This window comes from Portunus trituberculatus, chromosome 18 (assembly GCF_017591435.1).
Source record: "Portunus trituberculatus isolate SZX2019 chromosome 18, ASM1759143v1, whole genome shotgun sequence".
NCBI classification, from domain to species: domain Eukaryota; kingdom Metazoa; phylum Arthropoda; class Malacostraca; order Decapoda; family Portunidae; genus Portunus; species Portunus trituberculatus.
Window position 1 is genome coordinate 8,149,550 of NC_059272.1, and position 26,828 is coordinate 8,176,377.

At 46.4% G+C, this 26,828-nt stretch overlaps 1 protein-coding gene across 1 annotated transcript in view; it reads left to right on the top strand.

Moving 5' to 3' along the window:
• The window catches only part of LOC123505648, a 246,719-nt gene that overhangs the window by 154,724 nt on the left and 65,167 nt on the right, over positions 1-26,828 (top strand). Inside the window, 1 exon segment of the mRNA XM_045257249.1 lies at positions 14,225-14,338. Within this exon segment, the coding sequence (XP_045113184.1) occupies positions 14,225-14,338 (114 nt within the window).

The window sequence follows — 26,828 nt, forward strand, 5'->3', positions numbered from 1 at the left end:
TGATTTTCTTTTTTTTTTTTTTTTTTTTTTGTGGTAATGGTATTTTTTTCATTCTATTTTCTCTCCTTTTATTTCCGTGCATCATTTATTTTTGCGATCATTCAATTTACTGCATGAGTGGTATTGTGTTTCTGGTGTTTGCTTTTTCTAAATGTAAAACTCTCTCTCTCTCTCTCTCTCTCTCTCTCTCTCTCTCTCTCTCTCTCTCTCTCTCTCTCTCTCTCTCTCTCTCTCTCTCTCTCTCTCTCTCTCTCTCTCTCTCTCTCTCTCTCTCTCTCTCTCTCTCTCTCTCTCTCTCTCTCTCATCTCTCCGTTCTTTTCTGATTTTCTTCCTTTCTTTTGACATTCTTGTTCTCTTTCCTCGATCGACACTTTCCTCTCTCTTCGCACTCTCTTTATATCAATAATACACAAGCTGTTTGTTCTTTGGTCTTCATGTAGAGTTGCTTATCACGCAGCACCAGATGACTAAAAGTGCGTAAGACGACCCACTCTCCCTCCACATTACTGTCTGATTAGGTGATGTTTGGTAAGAGCTGTTCGTATCTGTAATTACTGGCCTTCACTGACTGCCTGTAAGTTCCTAATATCCATATGAAAAGTATTTACATTTTGAAGAGTTTTATCTGTTGATTTGGTATGTGGCTTAGTGTGGGATTGTGGCTTTGTGGGTAGGTGTCAGTGTGGTTTTCTGTTAATGTCCGTATGTCTCTGTATATATGTTTTGTGTATGTATACGTGTCTCTGCCTGTATATTTTGGTCTATTTTTGTCTGTTTTTCTCTACCTCCCTCCATCTGTGTCTTGTAGGCTTATACATTACATTGGTGAATTCTTTTGCTCAAGCCCGCTACTCTAAACACACACTCCAACGACCTTTCCATACCCACACTCAACATAGATATCAAGTTAACCTTACTCAAATCCAGTTTTTGCAATGCTAACCTCATTCCTATAGACCAGATCAATCGTATCACTAATCTTGAGGGCAACGGAACCAGCAGTACTTATCTTGTTATTCACACACGCACAGAGGCGACACTTTTCATTCCCATTGCTACACGTCAACACAGTACACCTCGTCTCTTCCTGGCCCTCCCCTTCCATTGGTCTCTCTTCACTGATTGCTTACAGCGTCAATGGAATAGCTTCGATGATGTACGATCTCTCTCTCTCTCTCTCTCTCTCTCTCTCTCTCTCTCTCTCTCTCTCTCTCTCTCTCTCTCTCTCTCTCTCTCTCTCTCTCTCTCTCTCTCTCTCTCTCTCTCTCTCTCTCTCTCTCTCTCTCTCTCTCTCTCTCTCTCTCTCTCTCTCTCTCTCTCTCTCTCTCTCTCTCTCTCTCTCTCTCTCTCTCTCTCTCTCTCTCTCTCTCTCTCTCTCTCTCTCTCTCTCTCTCTCTCTCCTCTTCGTGTTTTGATGCAAAGATGAATCGTCTTCGTCATGAGGAAACTTGCTCTAGAAGGAGAAATTGCATTTTCTTTAATGAAAGCGAGATCATTAAGCGAGACAGGTGCCTTGAGTGCAACCTGATAGGTGTATCTATGAGAGAGAGAGAGAGAGAGAGAGAGAGAGAGAGAGAGAGAGAGAGAGGCGAGGGGAAGGAGCTACTCGTACCTTTAATCTTGACCTCCTGTAACATGGCCTTGCTCGAATTTCGGTCCAAACGCTTCGACTTGGTTTTATTTCTCGCCTCCCGGGACGGACGGCTGCCTTGGCTCTGCTTCTCCTTCTGCAGAGTGGTGGGCGTCAGGAGCGAGGTGCCTGCCGGTGACGCGTCCCACTGAGGCTCCTGACGGCGCTCTAAAAGTCTTTTCTTCGCCAAGAGGAGAGACGCCGCTGTGAAGGACATTTTGATTAATTTTCTTCTCGCGGTTGTTCCTCCTCTTGACATTTGATTGTCCGTCTGTCTCCACGCAAAGCAATAGACGGAGGTGTGCGAGACAGACGGGGTTCTTTCCTTACGGAAGAATGAATATACGAAACTGAAAACATAGAGAAGTAATTTTGCATGTGTGTGCGTGTGTGTGAATAAGGTGTAAGGTACGTCTGAGTGTGGGTGTATGTTTTTTTTTTCTTCTCTCCTCCTCTCTTACCCCTTTGTGTTTTCTTTACTTCCTCCTTTCCTCGCCCTTCACCTCCTCCCTTCCTTCGTTCTCTTCCAGTCATTCTTTTCATTTCCTTTCCTCATGGATTCGCTTCTCCTACTGTCTTCTTTGTTCCTTCCCTTCTTTCATTTCATATCTGTTCCTTTGCTTCTTGTTTTCTTTCTTTCGATCCTTCTCTGCTTTGTTGCTTCTCTTCCTTCTTTCTTGCGCCATTTTGTTCTTTTGTTTCTTCATTTTCTCCTTCATTGTCTTGCTTTTTTTTTGTTAATTTCCTCGTATTTTTATCTTCTTTCCTTTCTTCATCGCTTGCCTCCCTTCTCTCCCTCCTTCTTTCCTTCCCTCTCTCGTTCCCCCCACCTCCCTGCTCTGCACTTGTGACCCGCTCCATGAAAACACGGAATTCCATCACACGGTTGTAAATTCTGCAATAAAAACGAGGAAATACTGCATTTTATTCGCGTTCATTAATTTATTTGACATTGTTTTCGCAAAATTTGAAATAGCGTCCGGCAATGCACCGATTCCCCCCTCCCTTGATTTTTTTTTTATTTGATTCTTTTATAGTTTTTAGCAGTCTCGTGCAAACACACACACACACACACACACACACACACACACACACACACACACACACACACACACACACACACACACACACACACACACACACACACACACACACACACACAGACAGACACACACACTTCACGAACACAAGATTGACCCTGGATTCAGTTCACCACCTCAGTAGGCTCTCTCTCTCTCTCTCTCTCTCTCTCTCTCTCTCTCTCTCTCTCTCTCTCTCTCTCTCTCTCTCTCTCTCTCTCTTTTTTTTTTTTTTTTATTTAAACAAAACTTAATACAAAGGAACATGTACCCAAAGGCGCACTGTCGTGTGCTACCTATTCTAAGGGTACTACAATCTATTTCTCTACAATATTTACAAGACTTAAAAATAGATAATATACAAGATGGTCAGCATGTAAATGGAGCACTATTCGTTTCACTTCACTAGCACTATTCACGCACTGCACTACACTGAGTGTCACGTCACAAAGAGTGTCAGAGGAGTTGGCAGTGTCTGTCTCCACTTATGTGCCATCAGTTTGACACTGTGTGTGTTCATCTCCTGGACGTGAGGCACCGCGGCCGTGAACAAGTTCCACATCCTGGAGACGCGTCCTGCGAAGGTGCGTTGATGCTGACACCCGTGGGATCGCGGCACCTCTACGGCGTCACCACCATTGAGCACCGTTCTCGTGCTCCGTGCGGTGACTCTTAGAGGATGACGCAGCCCTGCCAGATGTGGCACTCTTTGCACCTGTGCCTTATGGAACACTACGATCGCCGCCACGTCTCTGCGGTGTTCCAGTGAATCAAGGGGACGCTCAGGCTCTGGGTGAGGTGGTAGTGCAGCATCTACTAGCCGTATGGCGCGGCGTTGGATGCTGTCCAGTCTCCTTCTGTGTGTGGCGGCACAGGACATCCAGGAGAGAGCTGCGTATTCAAGGTGGGGCCGCACCTGTGCCTTGTACAGCAGCAGTCTCCCCTTCCTGTCGAGGAAACTGGCGATCCTTCTGAGAGCGGAGATCCTGTGAGAGGCTTTCTTGGCAATGGTTTTGACATGCCTGTCAAACCTCAGCCCTCGATCCACCTCCACTCCAAGTATCTTGACGTCATCTTGGAGTGGGAGAGCAGCAGCGCCAAAGACAACTTTCCTGCCATTGCTGCCATGGCGGCTGGGGACCGAGAGACAACCATTGCTTGTGTCTTCTCCGGCGCGAATGTCACTTGCCAGCGAGCACCCCACTCCTTTATCACTCGTAGCTGCTGATTGATGGCCTCAGCAGCCCGCCCACTGTCCTGGCGTGGATAGGTATAGGAGAGGGTGCAGTCATCAGCATAGGCCATGACTCCTGGCAGTAGCTGGAGAAGATCATCCACGTAGATATTCCACAGGAGTGGGCCAAGAATTGAACCCTGTGGCACTGATGCCTCCACAGGCAGGGACTCAGATGTTTGCCCGTTGACAACCACCTTGAGGCTTCTGTCCTGCAGGTAATTTCCCAAGAGTCGTAGCAAGCCACCCTGGATGCCTTTAGCACGAAGCTTTTCTAGTAATCCGTTGTGCCATACTTTATCAAAAGCTCCTGCTATGTCCAAAGCAACCACTATAGTGTCCTTGCCGTCGTCGAGGGCGTCCTGCCAATGCCTGGTGAGAAGCATCATTAGGTCGGAGGTTGACCTTCCAGGTCTGAACCCAAACTGTTGGTCTGAGAGGAGGGCATTGTCCTTGAGATGTCTACACACCACCTCTGCCACGACCCTCTCAAACACTTTACCCACCACTGACAACAGGGATATGGGTCTGTAGTTTTTTGGGTCCGTCCTGGAGCTTTTTGTGTGCAGGAACTACTCGAGCCTCCTTCCACACTGAAGGCCAGACGTTTTCCCGTACACAAGTTGTGAACTTGGGTGAGAGGGGCAGCCAGTTCCTGGGAGCATCGCTTCAGCAGGTGCGGGCTGATGTCATCAGGGCCGGTGGCTTTCTGTGTGTCCAGCCCCCGCAATAATCGCTTCACCTGCTGATGCGTCACCTCCACCATGGTGACAGTCTTCTCACATTGCTGGACCAGCTGAGGCGGTGGCTGCTGTGGATTCCCGACCTTCATTTTTCCAGCAAACAAGGAAGCCAGCAACTGTGCCCTCTCCTTACTGCTGGTGGCGACAGTACCGTCCTGCTTGCTGAGGGGAGGGATGGATTCTTGGTGGCCAGTTCCTTGTTTGTCCTTAACAAGAGACCACCAAGTTTTGTTTCCTACGCCAGTGCCACACAGTTTCCGGCGCAGGCTTTCCTCCCACTTTTTTAAGGCCCACTTGCTGGTTACCACCATCCTCCTGCATGCAGCCCTGTGCAGGTCCTTGTTGCGCCGAGTCGGGTTCCTCTTGTAGCGGAGCCAGGCAGCATACTTTGCCTCGGCAGCAACACGGCAACGGTAGCCAAACCATGGCTGATCCGTCGATCTGGTGGTGTATTCCCTGTGTGGGACGTGGCGTCTCTGGAGGGCGAGAAGGTGAGAGGTGAGTGCAAGTGCTTCACTCTCTGCTCCTCCCTGTAGCAAAGTGGCCCATGGGGTGTGGGTCAGGTCGCGGCGCAGGAAGCCCAGTCTGCTTTGTTCCACAGCCAGATGGTGCGGGTGGTGGCCTCGTCCTGAGCCACGCCCACTTCCAGCTGTGTCAGTACAGCGTGATGGTCAGAGCTGCCCACGAGCCCCAGCTGATGACACTGAAGCTTGTCTTCCTGGTAGTCTGAGATGACAGGGTCTAATGTCCCTCCTCGTTCATGTGTGGGGAAGGTGACATGATCTGTCAGACCCTGCACCTCAGGAGATTCTCGTAGGCGTCTCTTTCCAGGTGGTGATTGAGATCCCCCACAATCAGCACGTGGCTGCAGCTGTGTGCCATCATCAGGTTGTCTAAGGTCTCAGTCAGGTACAAGAGTGAGTCAGGCCCTTGTCGCGGGGGGCGATACAGGGCACACAGCAGGAGGGCTGAGCGGTCTGCCAGCATTACTCGGAAGTACATCATCTCCATCATTGGAGGCGTGTCTATGTCGAGTAGCTGGGCCTGCATTCCTTCCTTGAAGCAGACAGCCACTCCACCTCCTGTTCGCTCCTGTCGGTCCCTCCTCACCCAGTGGGTGAAGCCCTGCATCCTGCCATACGTGGGCTCCACCTCACTGTTCAGCCATGTCTCGGTCACCACAACAACGTCTGCATTGTGTCGTTGCACACAGTTGTGGTATAAGTCTGCAAGGTTAGTCCGGAGACCACGGACGTTGCTAGAGACGACCTTTAGTTGGCGGCGGGGCAAGCTGGCTGTACCATGGTGAGGGATGGTAGTGAGCGAGGCCTGCTAGTCCGAGGTGGTGGTTAGGGTCCGCGGCCGACTGCTGGTACTGGTGAAGAGGTGGTCCACTGCCGCCCCTGGTTCTGATTCCAGATACCAGGCTGAGGAAGGAGTGGGCGAGGTTGTGGCAAGGACTGAAATGAAGTGAGGGGGTGGGCGGGCTGAGGCGCTGCAGGTGGGAAGGGTGTGGCTGTGTATCTTTCCACCGTAAGAAGCCGCTGTAGGAGACGCTCCTGACGTAAATCGTCAGTTCTGGCGTGGCAAGTAGCAGAAGTGTGTCCTTTCCGTGAGCAGTACTCACACACTTTTGCCTTGGCTCGCTTTTGTGTCTGCTTGGTGGCCTGGTGAGTCCTCAGTCCTTCGCTGGACACCCTCCTCGCGTCCTGCTGCACTTCCCTCTTAGATTTCTTTTTTCTCCAATCTCCTGAAGTGGTCTGAGGAGAGGTTCGTGGGCGAACAGAGGCACCGCGATCTACTCCGTTCGCTGTGTTTATGGAGGAAGAGTCCCTGCTGCTCTGTGTGGCGGTAGACGTGGTAGTGAGTACCGAGCAGTCACTCTGTGTGGCAGAAGGAGTGACAGTGGACGCTGGGGAGGTGTCACAGTCGCTCTGTGTGGCGGTGGAAGCAGTGGAGGTAGGCGGAGCGGTCGTTGTTTCCCGGGCAGGCGAAGGGAAGGTGGAAGTGGAGAAAACAGCTGCGTACCGGATCTGTTGCGGTTTATCCGAGCTCCACCACGTCCTCCACCTCTCAGAGTCCTGACAAACCACCTCCCAGTGTTCGTCAATTGACTCTGCGTGGGCGCTGACTGCCTGAGAGCGTGTGGCTACTTGCGTCTGGCGCTGTTTTGACGCTATCAGCCTGTCTGCTACTCTGAGAGCCGCAGCAAACACGTCTCTGTGCTGTATGATCAAGTCTCTGTCGTCCTGGAGGGACTTAATCACACAGTTTTGTTGAGAGGCTTCCTCAGTGAGCTTTTCAACTAGTGAAACTAGCTCTCTCTCTCCAAGCCCTCCCACTGACTCTCCCCACTATCGTCCGGTAGTGGCGTGGGGGGTGTGTCAGTCTCCTCGCTGATGTAGATGACGGGGTCCGGGATGTTTGCTTGGAGTCGTAGCTGTTCCGTGTAGCTACACTTGAAGACTGGCGTATCCCCAAGGCAGCTGTTGTGACAAAGGTTACGGCAGGTTTCCTCGTCACAGCTCACGTGTTGAGTCTTAAGTGTTGCTTTGCCACAAACGCAACACCAATTCTGTGGCTGGTAGCCAGGCAAGTCTCGCCTGGCTATGGGGCGATGGGCGGGGCTAGACTAGATTAGTGATTCCCTGGGGAATTGTGGAGCCAGGTGTGGGAGCGACAACGAGTGTTGGCTCTAAACGACACGTACGACACTAACACACTCGTGAACACAGACACTAAACACTGGCACAGAACACAAAGCACTTCCCCACAGGCGCACAAAAAACACACGACACTAACTACCTCTCCCACAAGTCAAGCCAAACCAGCCACGGAGAGAGAGATACAGGTTGTTTAAAAAAACTACCTTGGAGAGATTTGGCAACTGTGTGCTGCCTTAGGCCTCGCGTCAGGTCAGGCCCGGGTCTCGGTCACTGCACGGGTACAAGCACTCTTTTCAAGTGATTTTTTAACACTATTGCAAGGCTTAGCACACCTTACACTTTTACATGGACACCAGGACACTTAGCACTTTAAGCACTGAAATTTTCACAACACTGCACTTTGTTTAACCACTGTAACACCACGAAAAACACGGAGCTACCACGTGCGTGACCTCTCTCTCTCTCTCTCTCTCTCTCTCTCTCTCTCTCTCTCTCTCTCTCTCTCTCTCTCTCTCTCTCTCTCTCTCTCTCTCTCTCTCTCTCTCTCTCTCTCTCTCTCTTGCGTGTATAGGTTATGGTCTCAAGAATGTTTTTATTTCGTATTATAGATCTAATCATTTTCTTATGACGGCAGCAATAAATGTAGTAGTAGTAGTAGTAGTAGTAGTAGTAGTAGTAGTAGTAGTAGTAGTAGTAGTAGTAGTAGTAGAAGAAAAAGTAGTTGTAGTAGTAGTAGTAGTAGTGGTAGTAGTAATAGTAGTAGTGGTGGTGGTGGTGGTAGTAATAAAAATGGTGGTGGTGGTGGTGGTGGTAACGGTAACAAAAACTGCCATAATAAAACAATTGATTCGGGCGCCAGAACTCGGCTGTGTGTAGAGAGAGACATATCATTGACATTTCACACACACACACACACACTCACACACACACACACACACACACACACACACACACACACACACACACACACACACACACACACACACGTAGTGTAGTGGTTAGCACGCTCGACTCACAATCGAGAGGCCCAGGTTCGAGTCCCGGCGCGGCGAGGCAAATTGGCAAGCCTCTTAATGTATGGCCCCTGTTCACCTAGCAGTAAGTAGGTACGGGATGTAACTCGAGGGGTTGTGGCCTCGCTTTCCCGGTGTGTGGAGTGTGTTGTGGTCTCAGTCCTACCCGAAGATCGGTCTATGAGCTCTGAGCTCGCTCCGTAATGGGGAAGACTGGCTGGGTGACCAATAGGCGACCGAGGTGAATTACACACACACACACACACACACACACACACACACACACAAAACCGAATGTAATAATAAGATGAGAGCTGTTTCAGAATAATCTCTCTCTCTCTCTCTCTCTCTCTCTCTCTCTCTCTCTCTCTCTCTCTCTCTCATGATTAACCTCAAAAAATAATGTTTCAATAACGATAAGAAATAAAGAGCAACAACGACAACAACAACACAACAACAACAACAACAACAACAAAAACAGGAAACACAGTTATAACCGACGTATGCAGGCTAGGAATCGAATGAATTAAAGTTCGTCATGAGGCAGCGTGGAGCGTGGACAGCTTTCAAGTATATTATTACCGTGAAGGATCAATTACTGTGGAGTGGACCATTATCTGTTTCGGGAATCCCATGTCGAGTTGCACATACTGATTTGGAGAGACGTAGTTTTTATCATATATTTTTACTTTTGTGCTTATAATTTTCTTATTATCTGTTTTTCTCTTATTATAGTAGTATGGCGGAAATTATTTTAGTATCTTTTCTTTCTTTATTTGTGGTGGTGGTGGTGGTGGTGGAGAAGGAAGACGAGAAAGAGAAGGAAGAAATAGAAGAGCCATTCCCACCACATCGCTACTTGATCTTTGATAAATATGATAGTAATCTTTTTTTCATGTTAGGAGGTTGAGGTTAAGGAAGGGAAAGAAAAAACTGGGAAGTGGAAGAAAAAAAGAGGAGGATTATTTAATTCATATCACCTTTCTTGAGCTCAGTGTCTCATCCACAACTCACTTCCTCCCATCACCCTACCACACCCAATCATCTTAACCCGCAACACAATAAGAAACGCCTTGACATTGTTCGATTCATCCAATTTCATATCATATAACCCCTTTAATACGATTGCTCCTTGCACCCCATAGCCTCTACATCCATCAACATCCCAACCAACTCTCCAATAACTCTTCTCCTCCCCCCCCCATCTCGCTCACCTAGCTTTGTCACTCCTATTTTCTTAGATTGGAGAAAGCAAGGAGTAATTAAGGGTGGGAGAAAGATGTCGGAGAAAAATGGGAAGTGAGAAGATTAAGGAGGGTACTGCGTGGAGAAATTAAAGTGTGTGTAGGAGAGCGATAAGGTAATATGAGAGGTTGCGGTGGTAGTTGTGATGGTTTCCATGGCTTGGTGCGCCGCTGGAACCTGATGGCAGCAGTCCTGACACTCTGATATCATGATGATTCCTATCTGGACATGTTGTCTGGAGGTCAGGTAAATGTCTCATCATCACCTTCTGAGGAGCTCCATCACTGCGTGTCTTCTCAGTCACGATTCGAGAAAAAGAATTCATAATGACACTCAAGCCAAAATTTCGAAGAACACAAAATTTAACAGAGCAGCGCTCAGCTTTTGAGGTCAAGGTCGACCAACTTTTATCTTGGAAAGATGTAAATTTGAGCATATGGTTTGCCGAGCTGTGTTCATGCTGCATCAAAAGCTAACTTGTTATAACTAATTGTATTAAACCATGCCCTTGTTCTTGTTGAGTTTGATGTGAATCTCATTCCGGGATGGAGATACGAATTCCATTAGATGTTTTTGCTGCTGATTATTACCTTCTGAAATGGTTATGACATAGATATATACATACTAATAAATATGCACGTGTGTGTGTGTGTGTGTGTGTGTGTGTGTGTGTGTGTGTGTGTGTGTGTGTGTGTGTGTGTGTTTGTGTGTGTGTGTCACGAATATTTGAAACTTATTTAAGGAAATTGAAATAATAAATATGAAACGATGATGATGGTGGTGGTACTAGTAGTAGTAGTAGTAGTAATAGTAGTAATAATAGTAGTAGTAATAATAGTAGTAGTAGTAGTAGTAGTTGTTGTAGCAGCAGTAGTAGTAGTAGTAGTAGTAGTAGTAGTAGTAGTAGTAGTGGTAATAGTAATAGTAGTAGTAGTAGTAGTAGTAGTAGTAGTAGTAGTAGTAGTAGTAGTAGTAGTAGTAGTAGTAGCAGTAATAGTAGTAGTAATAGTAGTAGTAGTAATAGTAGTAGTAGTAGTAGTAGTAGTAGTAGTAGTAGGAGGAGGAGGAGGAGGAGGAGGAGGAGGAGGAGGAGGATAATAATAATGATAAGAGAAAATACTATCACCAATAATATCAGGAGCAGGTTTTCTCTCAGCACAGTATTATTTTTTTTTTCTAGGTTCCTTCACCTTCCTTCTCACATCCCTTCTCCTTCACGCTCAGCCTCACTTTCTCAGTCGCCTCCTTTCTCACCTCCTCCGGCATTAATTGTAGCGAAGATAGTGTTTGGGGCATGAATTTGCATAGTAATTTAGGAATTTGTATGCTAATGACGACCAGGATGTATATACACATATGCAATATATATTTTTTCTTCGTCAAGTTTGCAGTGATCATGGCCGGCAGGTCTTATTAGATACTTTTTTTCCCATTAATTTCAATGATGAGTTGATATTCTTGCCTTTGTGTGACGTGAAAAGAGTCAGTACATCTTATTTATTTAATCATGTTATATATTTAGCCATCTCTGTTAGTTATTTTTATTTTCATTGTACTTGTGTGTGGGTGTCAATTTTATAATAGAACTAATATCTGGAAACATAATAGAACGTACTTAGTTATTTATTTACCTGAGTGGTTGAATATTCCTCTCTTAATCATGTTATTTCTTCGCTCATTTATCTATTTGATTATTATCTTTTGTTTTGTTTTTTTGTTTTGTTATGTGTGTTTGCATTGAAATAAAAGCAGCATAAGTAAACATGAAGGAACTTGTTTTAGTTGTTTATTACCATAGGGTTTTAATCTTCTTCCCTGAAAGTATTCAAAACTGATATTCAGCGAACGTATGTATCTCTCTTGCCGCGAGCAGCCTGAGGGTAAGGAGGGATGACGCTGTGACACCTAGACTGATCCTGTTCTGTATCAATTTGTCTCTTTGTATTAATCCTAGACTGGCATTGTTTTTCATCGTATATTATTGATACTGTTGCTGTTTTTGTTTTTGTTGTCGTTGTTAGTGTTGTTGTTGTTGTTGTTGCTGTTAGTAACGCTGTCTTCTGAGCGAAACTACCGATATTTAAGATTATAGTTTGCCTTCAATTGGTAGAACTGAATTCACTTACTCTTTTTCCTCCTTTCTTTTCTTCTTTTTTTTTTTTTTTTTTTTTGTCTAATAAATCTTAGTAATTTTGGAATCAAGTTCACTGCGTGCCTATCTAGTACAAAATTGTATTGATTCTTTATGAAAATTCAATTTTTCCTTTGATGCCTTCTTGATTTTGCTGTGAAGTTGGTCATTTTTTTCTTTAACTTCTTTAGTTGTGATAGTTTATGTAAATTAACTTTTTACTGTATTAAAACAGTATGTCTGCAATTGTTAGAACTGAATTTATTTCGCTCTTTTCTCCTTTCTTTTCTTTTCTTTTCTTTCTTCTTTTTGCCATAAAATCTTAGTAATTTTGGAATCAAGTTCACTACACGCCGTTTTAATACAAATGTCTTGATTGTTTATGCAAATTAACTTTTCATCTTCTTTTCCTTGAACTTCCTCCTGGTTTTGGAGTTATGTTGGGAATTCTTTCTCTTCTTTAACTTATTTAGTCCTAATAATTTATGCAAAGTAACTTTTTACTCTATTAAAACTAATTAATCTTGTACTTTTTATTAACCAGATTTAACTCCGTCTGCTTTGGAAAAATATTTCACAACTAACTTTTTTTCAACATAGATTAACCTTCTCTTAGAAACTGAATAGACTTTATTTAAGAACTAAACCACCCTTTCCCTTCTCCGAATATTTTGTTGTTGTTTTACTTGGGTTGACAAGCGGTGGCCTTTTACCCTTTCTTTTTTATCATGTGGTCTTTGTGAAATGTTACAATCTTTGTGTAAGATAGATAGATAGATAGAGAGAGAGAGAGAGAGAGAGAGAGAGAGAGAGAGAGAGAGAGAGAGAGAGAGAGAGCAGAAACGAAAACACATAATGGCGGTGGAAAACAGTCAATTTGAAAGTTTAATTCTGATGTAAAACTTGAATAAACATAACCACTTATCAGAATGTAACTATTTTCGCGTAAAAAAAATAAATGAACAAATGAATGAAAACATAGAAGAGCAAGAAGGCAAATATATGATAGTCAAGGAAAGCAGTCAGTCTCGAACTTTAATTCAAATGTAAAACTTGAATGAATATAATTACTAGAATGTCAAGCAAGAGAACCGTTCCCCCCAGCACGTTCTCGCCAGTCATCTCCACACTCGCAAATCACCTTCATCCAGCGTCACATGGGGGAATTTTAAGAGCGCTGCTTCAAATTACACGTGAGCGCTGGCCCCGTAAAGTGTAAGTGATTTCCAAGCGTGTAAAGTTACCCTGAGTATTGCCCACGTAACTTTTAACCACTGTTGTCTCGTGGCGTGGCGTGTTTTGTGGAGAGTGTGTGACGTGTGTGTGGATGGCTGAGAGTGGAAGGGTGTAGAAAAAGCAATGACGCCATCCATTTGCGTGTATGTGTGTATGTATGTAGTATTTACTTTTTTTTATATATTTATCTATTTTGATATACGAATCTCTATATTTTGCCAATTTAGGTCAAGTTCGTAATGTCATGCCGTTTAATAACAAATTATTCATATGTGCTTTCAATTTGTATTTCCTGTTCACACTTGTCGCTGATCATACATTTCAACTGACATGTTGCTCTCTCTCTCTCTCTCTCTCTCTCTCTCTCTCTCTCTCTCTCTCTCTCTCTCTCTCTCTCTCTCTCCTCTCTCTCTCTCTCTCTCTCTCTCTCTCTCTCTCTCTCTCTCTCTCTCTCTCTCTCTCTCTCTCTCTCTCTCTCTCTCTCTCTCTCTCTCTCTCTCTCTCTCTCTCTCTCTCTCTCTCTCTCTCTCTCTCTCACACACACACACACACACACACACACACACACACACACACACACACACACACACACACACACACACACACACGCTCGACTCACAACTGAGAGCCGGGTTCGAGTCTCGGTAAGCGGCGAGGCAAATGGGCAAGCCTCTTAATGTGTGGGCCCTGTTCACCTAGCAGTAAATAGGTACGGGATGTAACTCGAGGGGTTGTGGCCTCGCTTTCCCGGTGTGTGTTGTGTGTTGATGTGGTCTCAGTCCTACCTTGCAAAGATCGGTCTATGAGCTCTGAGCTCGCTCCTTAATGGGGAAGACTGGCTGGGTGACCAGCAGGTGACCGAGGTGAATTACACACACACACACACACACACACACACACACACACACACACACACACACACACACACACACACACACACACACACACACACACACACACACACACACACACAGATATGCAATTTGTGCACCATAATCAGATTTCTCCTTTTCCGTCTCTCCTCCACCTTGAGTACTCGTAACTTCTCTAATCTTTTCTCATAACGTGAACTTCGGAGACTTGGTGGCCATCTTGCTGCTAGTTTCCCTTTTTTTGTTGAGGTAAAAGTGTTTTGATGTTTTTCTGTGTAGTAATAGTTTTCGTGTTCTTGTTGGGAGTAATACTTTATGTTGTGTTTTTTTTCCGTGGTAAGCAGTAGTTAACGTTTTTCTCTATTGTGTTACAGGGGAGGGCGTGGCAGGGGTGAGGAACTGCCTGCTGGCGCGACAACTCTGTGATGACGACATTTCCTGCCGTTCCGTGCTGGAGATCATCCCGCGAGTGTGTGGTCCGGAGAGTGGTGAGTGTCCAGTCGTCCTTGCTTGCTGTCTACTACTCTGTATCCACTCTGCGTTCTCCTCTCCCCGTCTTACACTGCCTATGTCCACCGTGGTTGCCTCACACACGTCTTCTCTATTTTTATCATCCATGCTCATTTCGTATTCCTTGCCAATGTTGTTTTTTCGTCTCTTGTTTGCATTTTTTTTTTTTTGTCTCTGTTTCTCCTCATCTTCGTTTTCTTCTTTTTCTCCTCCTCCTCCTCAGCTTTATTCTCTTATACCAGAAAATACATTCCCTATCCTTTCCGTCGTTATTTTTTCTCTTTATTCCCCTACTTCCTCTCCATCTACCGACCGTTCATACTCACCTTTCCTCTTTCCTCCTGCTCTCCTTGATTTCCTTCCTTCCTTCCTCCCCTCCCCCTTGTGAGGGGCCGTAACATCGAGTAAAGGCTGGCATAACCTTCCCTCACTAGAAATTAAGTAGTTTGTTGAGACCTTCCCTAATGGGGCCATGTAACTCGGGACGTGGATGAGAGAGAGAGAGAGAGAGAGAGAGAGAGAGAGAGAGAGAGAGAGAGAGAGAGAGAGAGAGAGAGAGAGAGAGAGACTTCCTTTCCTCTTTCTTTTTTTCCCTCAAGTCTTTTTATTTCTATCTGTCTTTTCCTTCTCCTTGGTCCACATCTGTGAGTGAAGTGAGGAAGTGAACTGGGAGATTAAGAGATACATAAGACTTAGGAGAACGAGGGATGTCTGAAAAACGAATACGGAAGTGATGGCAAGGACGTCAAGGCGATGCGTTGATTGAACAAGTGCGTCAAGGAAGTAATGTGAGAGAGAAAGAAAAAGTCAGCTAAGAAAAAAATAGGGAAAATAATTAAGTAAAGAAAACGAAAAAAGAGAACATTGAAGGTTTAGAGAAGGAATTGAGTTTTCACGTTAGAGGATGAAAGGAAGAAAATAAAGTAAGAGAGCAAGATTAAGATGAGAAAAACACACACATATATCTTAAAATAAAGAATAAAGATAAGGAATTGAATGTATACTTTAAAGAATTAAAATGAGAGAGTCTGACTGAAGTAGAAAATATATATAAAACACAAAAGAAGGGAGAAAAGAAAGAGTCAAGGACGAGCAAAGGAAAACTGAGATGCGGCGAGTGAGTTAATGCAAGGAGAAAGGAAGGGAGGGAGGGGGAGAGCAAGGGAGAGCAAGGAGGGAGTGTAAGATGAGTATGGCTGGGAGGTGTGAGTATCATGTGGAGTGAAGTTAGGTAGACTGCAAGGGTAATGGCGGTTTGTGCAGGGCGACCAAACTTTGCAGCCTTGTCAAGTGTGCGGGCGGGTGAAGGAGGACGATGGAACCTGAGGAGTCTGTGAGACGAGGGGAGGCTGGGAGGGAATTCAAGCTGCAGAGAGACTGGAGGAGTGAGGATGATGTAACTTGAAGCGAAGGAGTGAGGGAGAGAGAAAGTGAGGTTAGATTGTACTCTGAGTGTGTGTGAGAAGATATTAGTAGCGTATGAGGTGGTTTTACGTAGAAGAGAGAGAGAGAGAGAGAGAGAATACTTATATTTTAGTCGCCAGTGTTCGCTTTCACAGTTGACCTTCAGACTTTATTCATGAAAGAATACCTCGACCTCAGCATCTATCCGGTCCACATCTGCTCTACCCACCTGCTCCACCCACCTCTACCGCCCACCAGTCCACACCACTTATTTCATCCACCTCTTTCATCCACCAGTCTCGCTACCTCTTTGACCCTACGGCCCATCAAGCTATTCCTACCACCTGCTCCACCAACACCTTCACCTATAACCTATCAGTCCAGCCACCCACCTTTTCCACCCACTCCGCATTTTCCACCCGTTTATGTCTCTTACCTTTTTCCTGCACTCTGTACCTGCCTCTTTCTACACTATTTTTATCATCGTAACCTTTCTAATCTCTGTGCAACCTTTCTCCCTCCCTCTCCCTTTCTCTCTTCTTCCCTCTCCACCCCCCCCCACGCAGGACTTCCTCGCCTTATCATAATAACGTTTATACTGATAAGAAAAGAATTTATGACACAAAGTAACTTGGTAATGAGGTTTAGTAGCAGACCTCTCTCTCTCTCTCTCTCTCTCTCTCTCTCTCTCTCTCTCTCTCTCTCTCTCTCTCTCTCTCTCTCTCTCTCTCTCTCTCTCTCTCTCTCTCTCTCTCTCTCTCTCTCTCTCTCTCTCTCTCTCTCTCTCTCTCTCTCTCTCTCTCTCTCTCTCTCTCTCTCTCTCTCTCTCTCTCTCTCTCTCTCTCTCTCTCTCTCTCTCTCTCTCTCTCTCTCTCTCTCTCTCTCTCTCTCTCTCTCTCTCTCTCTCTCTCTCTCTCTCTCTCTCTCTCTCTCTCTCTCTCTCTCTCTCTCTCTCTCTCTCTCTCTCTCTCTCTCTCTCTCTCTCTCTCTCTCTCTCTCTCTCTCTCTCTCTCTCTCTCTCTCTCTCTCTCTCTCTTCCATCCTGTCCTTCCGCCGTCTCACCTGCGTCTGATGATAATTAGTTTTTAGCGTATATTTTGAAGAGAGAAAAACAAGTCAATGAAAAGCCTCACGGCAAACTTATAATTTGTCCCGGAAATCACGACTGAAGGAGCAAATAAAAGAGAATTAGTGGCTTGTACATCACTAATCACACGCCAGGCTGACTCAGGATGTGTACTCTCTGTCCTCGTACTGATGACCTTTCCGGAAGTAATTTATTTCTCTTCCGGGTCATAGACGGCAGGGACAGGGCAGAGCGAGACCAAAGGGAACGCAAGATTAGAAGTGAACCTCTGCAGTTTAGAAACCTTGCTTTAAGAAACAGAAGACGGGATGAGCAACACTTGATGAGGGTGAAAAGGATGACGTAAAGTACGAATCAAGGGCAACTGGTAAAGTAAGGAATGAGAAGTACTGAAGTCAATTTCCAATAGAGTATATGATGTAGATTTAAATCTAAGATGCATAGTGGAAGGATGGAGATGATTTGAGGGATGTGGATGGTAGATCATTTAAGGTATGAGGGAGGGAAGAGGCGGAGCGAGTCAAGTTTTGAAGAGGATACAGGAGGAGTGAATTTGACTCAGAGGAAAGAGGAAGGATGGTGTAAGATTTGAGAGACAATGCACAAGAGGAAGTTTGAGTGAGGCAAGAGGCGGAGTAAGTCTTGAAACGGACACATGATATAGTGAATTAGACTCAAGAGATACAGTGGACGGAATGAAAAATGTTTGAGGTGAACACATTGTGGAATGAACAAGACTAGAAATGACAAGGAGTAAAATTAAACTTGATTGGGAAGCAAAATAGTTTCAAGTGAATATCAAAGAACAACAGACATTTACGCCATAACTTAGCTGCTTGGTTTAAATTCACTGCACTAACTATTATACAAAAAAAACTAGTTAGAGAATAAAGAAAAGGAATAATTTACGAGTACTGTTGATTGTGAATATTATTGAGGGAGGCGATGAAAAAGGAACAGGATTTAACAAGAGTGAAAGGGATGGGAAGTCTTGTCAGGAACAGGAACGGTCTGAGAGGGATAGTAAGCATAGAGAGCAACTATTGAGGAGGATAAGAAAGAGAAGGATAAAATAGTAAAAAACTTGAGAGACAGAGAAAGTGGCAGAATAAAGAAAGCAACACTAAATGGTGACACTGAAAGAAGGGGCAAACTTGAGGGAGGACAAGAGACAAGAAAGAATGAGACGTTGGAACATATAGCAGAAACAAAAAAAACAATAAAAGAACGAGTAGGAATGGATAATATCAGGATAAAAGCAGCAACACTAGAAGGAAGGAGACTTGATGGAGAGTAGGATAGAATCAGACTGTAAAAGGTATGGCAGGAACAATAAACAGTAGAAAGAGAAGGATGAGGATTTGACAGTAACAGGATGAAGAAAGCAACACTAAATGGAGCAAGATTAAATTGAAAGGACGATAGAACGAAAGAACAGAAGACAGAAAGTAGTGGTGGTGGTGGTGGTGGTGGTGGTGGTGGTGGTGGTGTTGATAGTGGTGGTGGTGGTGGAAAGTCATAGATCACCTACATGAATTATTTTACAATGCAGTCAATAGTTCAGGGTTGTGTGAGTGTTACCTGGACGACCTGAAGATACCTGGCGATACCTGTGAATACCTAGCAGTAGATTTGACACTCCAGGTGCATGTGTGTGTGTGTGTGTGTGTGTGTGTGTGTGTGTGTGTGTGTGTGTGTGTGTGTGTGTGTGTGTGTGTGTGTGTGTGTGTGGAGCTTATCTATAATTCAGGGTGCATATTTCACTTCTTACGTAGGTAAAGGCCATGAGAGAGAGAGAGAGAGAGAGAGAGAGAGACAGAGACAGAGACAGAGAGAGAGAGAGAGAGAGAGAGAGAGAGAGAGAGAGAGAGAGAGAGAGAGAGAGAGAGAGAGAGAGAGAGAGAGAGAGAGAGAGAGAGAGAGAGAGAGAGAGAGAGAGAGAGAGAGAGAGAGAGACCAATAGACAAAGTAGAAATTCAGAAAAGGGACATACATATGAGAAAAGGAAAAAAATTAAAAGTAAAGAAGAAAAAGGAAAAGAAGACATAAAGAAACGGACTCACGTCGAATAGATGACAATAGGAAGTGACATGATCCCTCGAGTTTCCAGCTAATATTCCTTTCGCGCCATAAGTTAGTGACTCGTGAAAACGCCTCTCTCTCTCTCTCTCTCTCTCTCTCTCTCTCTCTCTCTCTCTCTCTCTCTCTCTCTCTCTCTCTCTCTCTCTCTCTCTCTCTCTCTCTCTCTCTCTCTCTCTCTCTCTCTCTGACTAAGAAAGAAAGCTGTTTTATTAATGTTTCCTAACCTTTTCTTTCTGTCTACATGTCATTCAGCCCGTCTCTTCTCTCCTCCCCGTCCCAGTTGTCCCGGCCTGCTGGTCTCTTTTGGCCGCCTAAGATGCGCATGGACGTCCTTCAGTCTACATGTGACCTTACAAGGAACGGTTGAATTATTCTTAACATCGATCTCACTCTGCCGCTAGACATTTGGGGGACCTTTAAGTCTGCAAACAAAAAATTGTACCAGGTCACTCTCTCTCTCTCTCTCTCTCTCTCTCTCTCTCTCTCTCTCTCTCTCTCTCTCTCTCTCTCTCTCTCTCTCTCTCTCTCTCTCTCTCTCTCTCTCTCTCTCTCTCTCTCTCTCTCTCATTCCTCGCCTGCTGTCCTTCCTTTCCTCCTTCTTTCGTTCTTCTTTCTCTGCTCCGCAATGCTTCGTAAGAAATATTTTAATGATGTGGTTTTAAGATTTTTCCCTCTTTTTTTCTCGCAAATCAAATCTCACACCCACCTCTCTTATCTCAGCCTCGTGGCCGTGAATTTTGCATCTGTGTCCGTTTGAAGCAGAGCAAGAGTGAATTTCTTAACGAAGTGGGCGGAGGAAGTGGAGGGGAGGCGGTAGCGGTGGTGGTGGTGGTGGTGGTTAGTTTTGGGTCATTCATTCACTTTGTGTAGGAGAGACCACGGTGGACCCATACACTCATTCCTCTTCCTCTTCCACCTCTTATGTCACTTTCTCTCCGTACTCTTCTTCCACTCTCCTCCACGTGATTCTTTTTTAGGACAGATTTTTCTACATTTTTGTGCCAATAATTTCATCTTTCTCTCTCTCTCTCTCTCTCTCTCTCTCTCTCTCTCTCTCTCTCTCTCTCTCTCTCTCTCTCTCTCTCTCTCTCTCTCTCTCTCTCTCTCTCTCTCTCTCTCTCTCTCTCTCTCTCTCTCTCTCTCTCTCTCTCTCTCTCTCTCTCTCTCTCTCTCTCTCTCTCTCTCTCTCTCTCTCTCTTTTTTTTTTTTTATTTAAACAAAACTTAATACAAAGGAACATGTACCCAAAGGCGCACTGTCGTGTGCTACCTATTCTAAGGGTACTACAATCTATTTCTCTACAATATTTACAAGACTTAAAAATAGATAATATACAAGATGGTCAGCATGTAAATGGAGCACTATTCGTTTCACTTCACTAGCACTATTCACGCACTGCACTACACTGAGTGTCACGTCACAAAGAGTGTCAGAGGAGTTGGCAGTGTCTGTCTCCACTTATGTGCCATCAGTTTGACACTGTGTGTTCATCTCCTGGACGTGAGGCACCGCGGCCGTGAACAAGTTCCACATCCTGGAGACGCGTCCTGCGAAGGTGCGTTGATGCTGACACCCGTGGGATCGCGGCACCTCTACGGCGTCACCACCATTGAGCACCGTTCTCGTGCTCCGTGCGGTGACTCTTAGAGGATGACGCAGCCCTGCCAGATGTGGCACTCTTTGCACCTGTGCCTTATGGAACACTACGATCGCCGCCACGTCTCTGCGGTGTTCCAGTGAATCAAGGGGACGCTCAGGCTCTGGGTGAGGTGGTAGTGCAGCATCTACTAGCCGTATGGCGCGGCGTTGGATGCTGTCCAGTCTCCTTCTGTGTGTGGCGGCACAGGACATCCAGGAGAGAGCTGCGTATTCAAGGTGGGGCCGCACCTGTGCCTTGTACAGCAGCAGTCTCCCCTTCCTGTCGAGGAAACTGGCGATCCTTCTGAGAGCGGAGATCCTGTGAGAGGCTTTCTTGGCAATGGTTTTGACATGCCTGTCAAACCTCAGCCCTCGATCCACCTCCACTCCAAGTATCTTGACGTCATCTTGGAGTGGGAGAGCAGCAGCGCCAAAGACAACTTTCCTGCCATTGCTGCCGTGGCGGCTGGGGACCGAGAGACAACCATTGCTTGTGTCTTCTCCGGCGCGAATGTCACTTGCCAGCGAGCACCCCACTCCTTTATCACTCGTAGCTGCTGATTGATGGCCTCAGCAGCCCGCCCACTGTCCTGGCGTGGATAGGTATAGGAGAGGGTGCAGTCATCAGCATAGGCCATGACTCCTGGCAGTAGCTGGAGAAGATCATCCACGTAGATATTCCACAGGAGTGGGCCAAGAATTGAACCCTGTGGCACTGATGCCTCCACAGGCAGGGACTCAGATGTTTGCCCGTTGACAACCACCTTGAGGCTTCTGTCCTGCAGGTAATTTCCCAGAGTCGTAGCAAGCCACCCTGGATGCCTTTAGCACGAAGCTTTTCTAGTAATCCGTTGTGCCATACTTTATCAAAAGCTCCTGCTATGTCCAAAGCAACCACTATAGTGTCCTTGCCGTCGTCGAGGGCGTCCTGCCAATGCCTGGTGAGAAGCATCATTAGGTCGGAGGTTGACCTTCCAGGTCTGAACCCAAACTGTTGGTCTGAGAGGAGGGCATTGTCCTTGAGATGGCTACACACCACCTCTGCCACGACCCTCTCAAACACTTTACCCACCACTGACAACAGGGATATGGGTCTGTAGTTTTTTGGGTCCGTCCTGGAGCTTTTTGTGTGCAGGAACTACTCGAGCCTCCTTCCACACTGAAGGCCAGACGTTTTCCCGTACACAAGTTGTGAACTTGGGTGAGAGGGGCAGCCAGTTCCTGGGAGCATCGCTTCAGCAGGTGCGGGCTGATGTCATCAGGGCCGGTGGCTTTCTGTGTGTCCAGCCCCGCAATAATCGCTTCACCTGCTGATGCGTCACCTCCACCATGGTGACAGTCTTCTCACATTGCTGGACCAGCTGAGGCGGTGGCTGCTGTGGATTCCCGACCTTCATTTTCCAGCAAACAAGGAAGCCAGCAACTGTGCCCTCTCCTTACTGCTGGTGGCGACAGTACCGTCCTGCTTGCTGAGGGAGGGATGGATTCTTGGTGGCCAGTTCCTTGTTTGTCCTTAACAAGAGACCACCAAGTTTTGTTTCCTACGCCAGTGCCACACAGTTTCCGGCGCAGGCTTTCCTCCCACTTTTTTAAGGCCCACTTGCTGGTTACCACCATCCTCCTGCATGCAGCCCTGTGCAGGTCCTTGTTGCGCCGAGTCGGGTTCCTCTTGTAGCGGAGCCAGGCAGCATACTTTGCCTCGGCAGCAACACGGCAACGGTAGCCAAACCATGGCTGATCCGTCGATCTGGTGGTGTATTCCCTGTGTGGGACGTGGCGTCTCTGGAGGGCGAGAAGGTGAGAGGTGAGTGCAAGTGCTTCACTCTCTGCTCCTCCCTGTAGCAGAGTGGCCCATGGGGTGTGGGTCAGGTCGCGGCGCAGGAAGCCCAGTCTGCTTTGTTCCACAGCCAGATGGTGCGGGTGGTGGCCTCGTCCTGAGCCACGCCCACTTCCAGCTGTGTCAGTACAGCGTGATGGTCAGAGCTGCCCACGAGCCCCAGCTGATGACACTGAAGCTTGTCTTCCTGGTAGTCTGAGATGACAGGGTCTAATGTCCCTCCTCGTTCATGTGTGGGAAGGTGACATGATCTGTCAGACCCTGCACCTCAGGAGATTCTCGTAGGCGTCTCTTTCCAGGTGGTGATTGAGATCCCCCACAATCAGCACGTGGCTGCAGCTGTGTGCCATCATCAGGTTGTCTAAGGTCTCAGTCAGGTACAGAGTGAGTCAGGCCCTTGTCGCGGGGGGCGATACAGGGCACACAGCAGGAGGGCTGAGCGGTCTGCCAGCATTACTCGGAAGTACATCATCTCCATCATTGGAGGCGTGTCTATGTCGAGTAGCTGGGCCTGCATTCCTTCCTTGAAGCAGACAGCCACTCCACCTCCTGTTCGCTCCTGTCGGTCCCTCCTCACCCAGTGGGTGAAGCCCTGCATCCTGCCATACGTGGGCTCCACCTCACTGTTCAGCCATGTCTCGGTCACCACAACAACGTCTGCATTGTGTCGTTGCACACAGTTGTGGTATAAGTCTGCAAGGTTAGTCCGGAGACCACGGACGTTGCTAGAGACGACCTTTAGTTGGCGGCGGGGCAAGCTGGCTGTACCATGGTGAGGGATGGTAGTGAGCGAGGCCTGCTAGTCCGAGGTGGTGGTTAGGGTCCGCGGCCGACTGCTGGTACTGGTGAAGAGGTGGTCCACTGCCGCCCCTGGTTCTGATTCCAGATACCAGGCTGAGGAAGGAGTGGGCGAGGTTGTGGCAAGGACTGAAATGAAGTGAGGGGGTGGGCGGGCTGAGGCGCTGCAGGTGGGAAGGGTGTGGCTGTGTATCTTTCCACCGTAAAGCCGCTGTAGGAGACGCTCCTGACGTAAATCGTCAGTTCTGGCGTGGCAAGTAGCAGAAGTGTGTCCTTTCCGTGAGCAGTACTCACACACTTTTGCCTTGGCTCGCTTTTGTGTCTGCTTGGTGGCCTGGTGAGTCCTCAGTCCTTCGCTGGACACCCTCCTCGCGTCCTGCTGCACTTCCCTCTTAGATTTCTTTTTTCTCCAATCTCCTGAAGTGGTCTGAGGAGAGGTTCGTGGGCGAACAGAGGCACCGCGATCTACTCCGTTCGCTGTGTTTATGGAGGAAGAGTCCCTGCTGCTCTGTGTGGCGGTAGACGTGGTAGTGAGTACCGAGCAGTCACTCTGTGTGGCAGAAGGGTGACAGTGGACGCTGGGGAGGTGTCACAGTCGCTCTGTGTGGCGGTGGAAGCAGTGGAGGTAGGCGGAGCGGTCGTTGTTTCCCGGGCAGGCGAAGGGAAGGTGGAAGTGGAGAAAACAGCTGCGTACCGGATCTGTTGCGGTTTATCCGAGCTCCACCACGTCCTCCACCTCTCAGAGTCCTGACAAACCACCTCCCAGTGTTCGTCAATTGACTCTGCGTGGGCGCTGACTGCCTGAGCGTGTGGCTACTTGCGTCTGGCGCTGTTTTGACGCTATCAGCCTGTCTGCTACTCTGAGAGCCGCAGCAAACACGTCTCTGTGCTGTATGATCAAGTCTCTGTCGTCCTGGAGGGACTTAATCACACAGTTTTGTTGAGAGGCTTCCTCAGTGAGCTTCTCAACTAGTGAAACTAGCTCTCTCTCTCCAAGCCCTCCCACTGACTCTCCCACTATCGTCCGGTAGTGGCGTGGGGTGTGTCAGTCTCCTCGCTGATGTAGATGACGGGGTCCGGGATGTTTGCTTGGAGTCGTAGCTGTTCCGTGTAGCTACACTTGAAGACTGGCGTATCCCCAAGGCAGCTGTTGTGACAAAGGTTACGGCAGGTTTCCTCGTCACAGCTCACGTGTTGAGTCTTAAGTGTTGCTTTGCCACAAACGCAACACCAATTCTGTGGCTGGTAGCCAGGCAAGTCTCGCCTGGCTATGGGGCGATGGGCGGGGCTGGACATTGAGGAGAGGATAAGTGATTCCTGGGGAATTGTGGAGCCAGGTGTGGGAGCGACAACGAGTGTTGGCTCTAAACGACACGTACGACACTAACACACTCGTGAACACAGACACTAAACACTGGCACAGAACACAAAGCACTTCCCCACAGGCGCACAAAACACACGACACTAACTACCTCTCCCACAAGTCAAGCCAAACCAGCCACGGAGAGAGATACAGGTTGTTTAAAAACTACCTTGGAGATTTGGCAACTGTGTGCTGCCTTAGGCCTCGCGTCAGGTCAGGCCGGGTCTCAGTCACTGCACGGGTACAAGCACTCTTTTCAAGTGATTTTTAACACTATTGCAAGGCTTAGCACACCTTACACTTTTACATGGACACCAGGACACTTAGCACTTCAAGCACTGAAATTTTCACAACACTGCACTTTGTTAAACCACTGTAACACCACGAAAACACGGAGCTACCACGTGCGTGACCTCTCTCTCTCTCTCTCTCTCTCTCTCTCTCTCTCTCTCTCTCTCTCTCTCTCTCTCTCTCTCTCTCTCTCTCTCTCTCTCTCTCTCTCTCTCTCTCTCTCTCTCTCTCTCTCTCTCTCTCTCTCTCTCTCTCTCTCTCTCTCTCTCTCTCTCTCTCTCTCTCTCTCTCTCTCTCTCTCTCTCTCTCTCTCTCTCTCTCTCTCTCTCTCTCTCTCTCTCTCTCTCTCTCTCTCTCTCTCTCTCTCTCTCTCTCTCTCTCTCTCTCTCTTGTGCTTGTTATCATTTCTCGTCCTTCCCTTTTTCTCTCATTCTCCCTTCCTCTTGTTCTTCTCTCAATTGTCTCCTTCTTTCTATATACTTCCTTCCTTCGCTTCCTTCGTTTGTACATATATTATTTCTCATATTTTTTTTATGTTCCTATGCTTGTTGCTCTTGCTACTCTTCCTCTTTTTCTCACATTCTCTCATCTTTTCCTCTTTTATCTTTTTTCATCTGCTTCTTCCTATACTTTTCCTTCCTTCATTTTCTTGTTTTTATTCCATCTTTTTTATTCTAATTATTCATTCAGTCTTTTTCTTTCATCCTTTTCCGACTCAGCGATTTTTTTTTCCCTCTTCCTGTTTTTTTTTTCCTTATATTCTCTTTTCCTCTTCCTCTCCTCTTCTTCCTTTAGGCATTTCCTCTTTCTGTCGTGCTCTCCTACCCCTACTCTTCACTTCAGTCCTCTCCACTCTCTCTCCTCTCTCTCTCTCTCTCTCTCTCTCTCTCTCTCTCTCTCTCTCTCTCTCTCTCTCTCTCTCTCTCTCTCTCTCTCTCTCTCTCTCTCTCTCTCTCTCTCTCTCTCTCTCTCTCTCTCTCTCTCTCTCTCTCTCTCTCCATACACTCCCCCTCCTTGCAGTGCCTTCCATCTCACTCTCTCTCTTTACTCTTGACCATCCCTCCCCTCTCCCTGCCTGCTCCTCCCCTCAGGTGTGGCCCAAAACAAGGCAAACAAGACAAATTGAACTGACACACCTTACCTCACAGTCAGGTGTACGTAGACGCCTTCACACTACTACCTGCTAGACTGATACAGGTGGATAGATAGATACATAGATAGGTAGATTGTTAGATAGATAGGTAGATGGATCATTAGATAAATAGATTGGTGTGTAAAATAGATAGTTATGTAGGTGGGTAGTTGGATAGATAAACAAAGAGAGAGAGAGAGAGAGAGAGAGAGAGAGAGAGAGATGCATAGTCACTAATCTATAATTTTAAATCTACACTAAAAAACAGATGAATAGATAGATAAATTGATTGATCAATTAATTAAACTATTGACAGATATATTATTTCCTTCATTTCACTATCAATTTTTAGATAGATGAAGAGATAGATAAACAGAGAGGTGGGTAAACAGGTCATGCATAAATCTTATTATTATCAACGTAAAATCATAAACGCGCACTTACGTCAAGGTAGGAAGAACAAAGTGAAAGGGGGAGCTAATTCACAGAGGAAATGGAAGGACGAAGTGAAGGTCAGACAGATAGATAAGGAGGACATAAAAGAGTGAGTTGGAGGAAGAGAAAATATTAAACCAAGGTGAGAGATAAATAGAACGACAGGATTAAGAAACAAATGAAGAAAAATAATTAGTTATGAAGTAAAATTTTATATTGGAGAGAAAGAGAACATGATAGAACAGGAAATTAAACTGTAATATGTAGTAAGAAAATTAGATAAACAAATAAAAGGGCTTGAAGAAGTCGTTAGAATAAGTTAATGAAGAAATTAATTTCACAGAGATGGCTAGAAAGATAAAATGAAGAAAGGAAGTATAAAAGAAACTATGATTAAAGAC